Genomic DNA, 2047 nt, shown 5'->3' with positions numbered 1-2047 from the left:
CCAACCTACCTCTTTTTGGATCGTACAATGCCACCACATTCTGACCGGGGAATTCATACTCCTCAACTGTGTACACCATGGTTGTTGAGACCCTTCGTTTGCTTACGAAGTTAACGACCGAGATAGACTCAATCTCCTTCTTCACTTGTGTGAATATGACCTTTGTGTACACCGATGCAGCAAACTGTTCGATGGGATCAAGACTGGTCGTCATAACGGGAACACCGTAAATTGAACTGAATTGTGCAACCAGCTCACTATTCTGGTACTCCCGTACTAGTAGCTCCAGATTCTGCACAAGCTTTAGAATAGTGTGCCTAGACGACAGAAATTTTTTTAGATGGAAATTGATGCCCTCACACCGAGACGTCGTGCGAAACCCAGCGTAAAACTTGCGATGCAAGTACGCATTTGCCCACATCTTCCTCTTTTCATACAATTGTAACGCCCAATACTTATTAAGTAACCCATACTGTTCAGCAACTTATGCCCATTCACACTCAAACTCTTCAACCTCCATGTCAGCATACAACCACTTGGCAAAGAAATCACAGAACATCTGCTCGTTGGTGTTCGAGGTCACATTCTTCTGCAGATGCCATGCATACAACCTATGGGTTGCCCGAGGCAATACCTCCCTAACTGTAGCAATCATTGATTCATCCCCGTCGGTAACGATTACAGAGGACAACTTCCCACACATGACTTCTAACAAGTTCTCCAACATCCACTTGTATGAACTGATTGTCTCATCTAAAACCAAACCGAAACCAAAAATTGTTGTTTGCTTGTGATTGTTTGAACCTAAGAATATGACAAGGGGTCTATTGTACTTGTTCTTCTTATATGTCGAATCGAATGCAACAACGTCTCCAAAGTGTTGAAAGTCAACCCTGCTAGGACCATCTGCCCAGAACATGTTTCCCAACATACCTTCTTCAGTCAAATTGTACCGGGCCATAGACATGGGATCAGCAGCTGCCTTGCCTTCTAGGTATACTATAGCAACGTTCATGTCTCCATCAACCACCTTTGCACGCTTCGACCGATCCATATAGTTGTATGCGTCTTTCTCGGTAAAACCCAAAGAAGAATAACCACCCGCAATCCCAGCCATGTACCCCAATATCTTAGATGTCGGCAACCCATACATATGCATTCCATCCATGTGGGCCTTTGCAGAACCCGATATCGCCCGGAAACTTCGGATCATATGAACCATTCCCATCGGTATCAACTCGTGGTTATGCTCGAGGATTACTTTCTGAACCTTCCAAACCGAGCTACCCTTATCAAGGTATACAGACATCAGGGCCTGGCAATTCGTGCGTGTCTCAGGCCTATGGCATCTCTTCCTGTCTAGTCTGTTGTAGTGTTTTCCATCCCTTAGGCCAGCCCGATTACAGAAGAACCTCCTTCTCACTACACTCCCATCTTCATCCTTTGCATAGTCTCCCTTACGGACCCCAAATCCATTGCATTTTCCTAACCTACCATAAAACTCATATGCACACTCTTCACTTTGAAACACCTTTTTCATTATATCCTCTGCAGTCAACCCAGTCACGTAACCATATTCACGATCATCTTCATCCGACAACAACTTAACCTTTCTTAAGTCATTCTCGTCAACAACGTTGTTGTTTGAAAGGCATAACTCATTTCACTTTCATCTGGAGACAAACCGTTTGCCTTGCCCATCCCACCATAGCACTCCATCTATTAAGTTGTAATAGTTGGTTTTTTAAATAATAACTTTTTTCTGCTATAAAAATACACAGCCTTAACCTCTACACAACAACAATTTAACAAACAGACAACCACAACACCTAAATAGATAATCTGGCAATTGAAATTGCAAAACCCTAAAGAATTTTGCAACTTAAAAGGGCAGCAGCAAACCAATTTAACACACAGTCAACTTTACAAATTCAAGTAAAGGAAATCGGTACAGAAATCATCAATTATACAAAAATTTTAACCACAATATTGGAATAATAATTAACCATATACTTATTCACAAGGTATAATATCAATGAAAATGTAC

General features: G+C 41.9%; 1 protein-coding gene across 1 annotated transcript; it reads right to left on the bottom strand.

Annotated features, from left to right (window-relative positions):
* LOC107641092 (protein FAR1-RELATED SEQUENCE 5-like) lies at positions 485–1540 on the bottom strand. Its single transcript, XM_016344599.1, has one exon. The coding sequence runs from the start codon at positions 1538–1540 to the stop codon at positions 485–487; it is 1056 nt and encodes a 351-aa protein (XP_016200085.1).

The sequence above is a fragment of the Arachis ipaensis genome, chromosome B05 (genome assembly GCF_000816755.2).
Source record: "Arachis ipaensis cultivar K30076 chromosome B05, Araip1.1, whole genome shotgun sequence".
NCBI lineage: Eukaryota > Viridiplantae > Streptophyta > Magnoliopsida > Fabales > Fabaceae > Arachis > Arachis ipaensis.
This window is presented reverse-complemented; position numbering and strand designations above follow the sequence as displayed.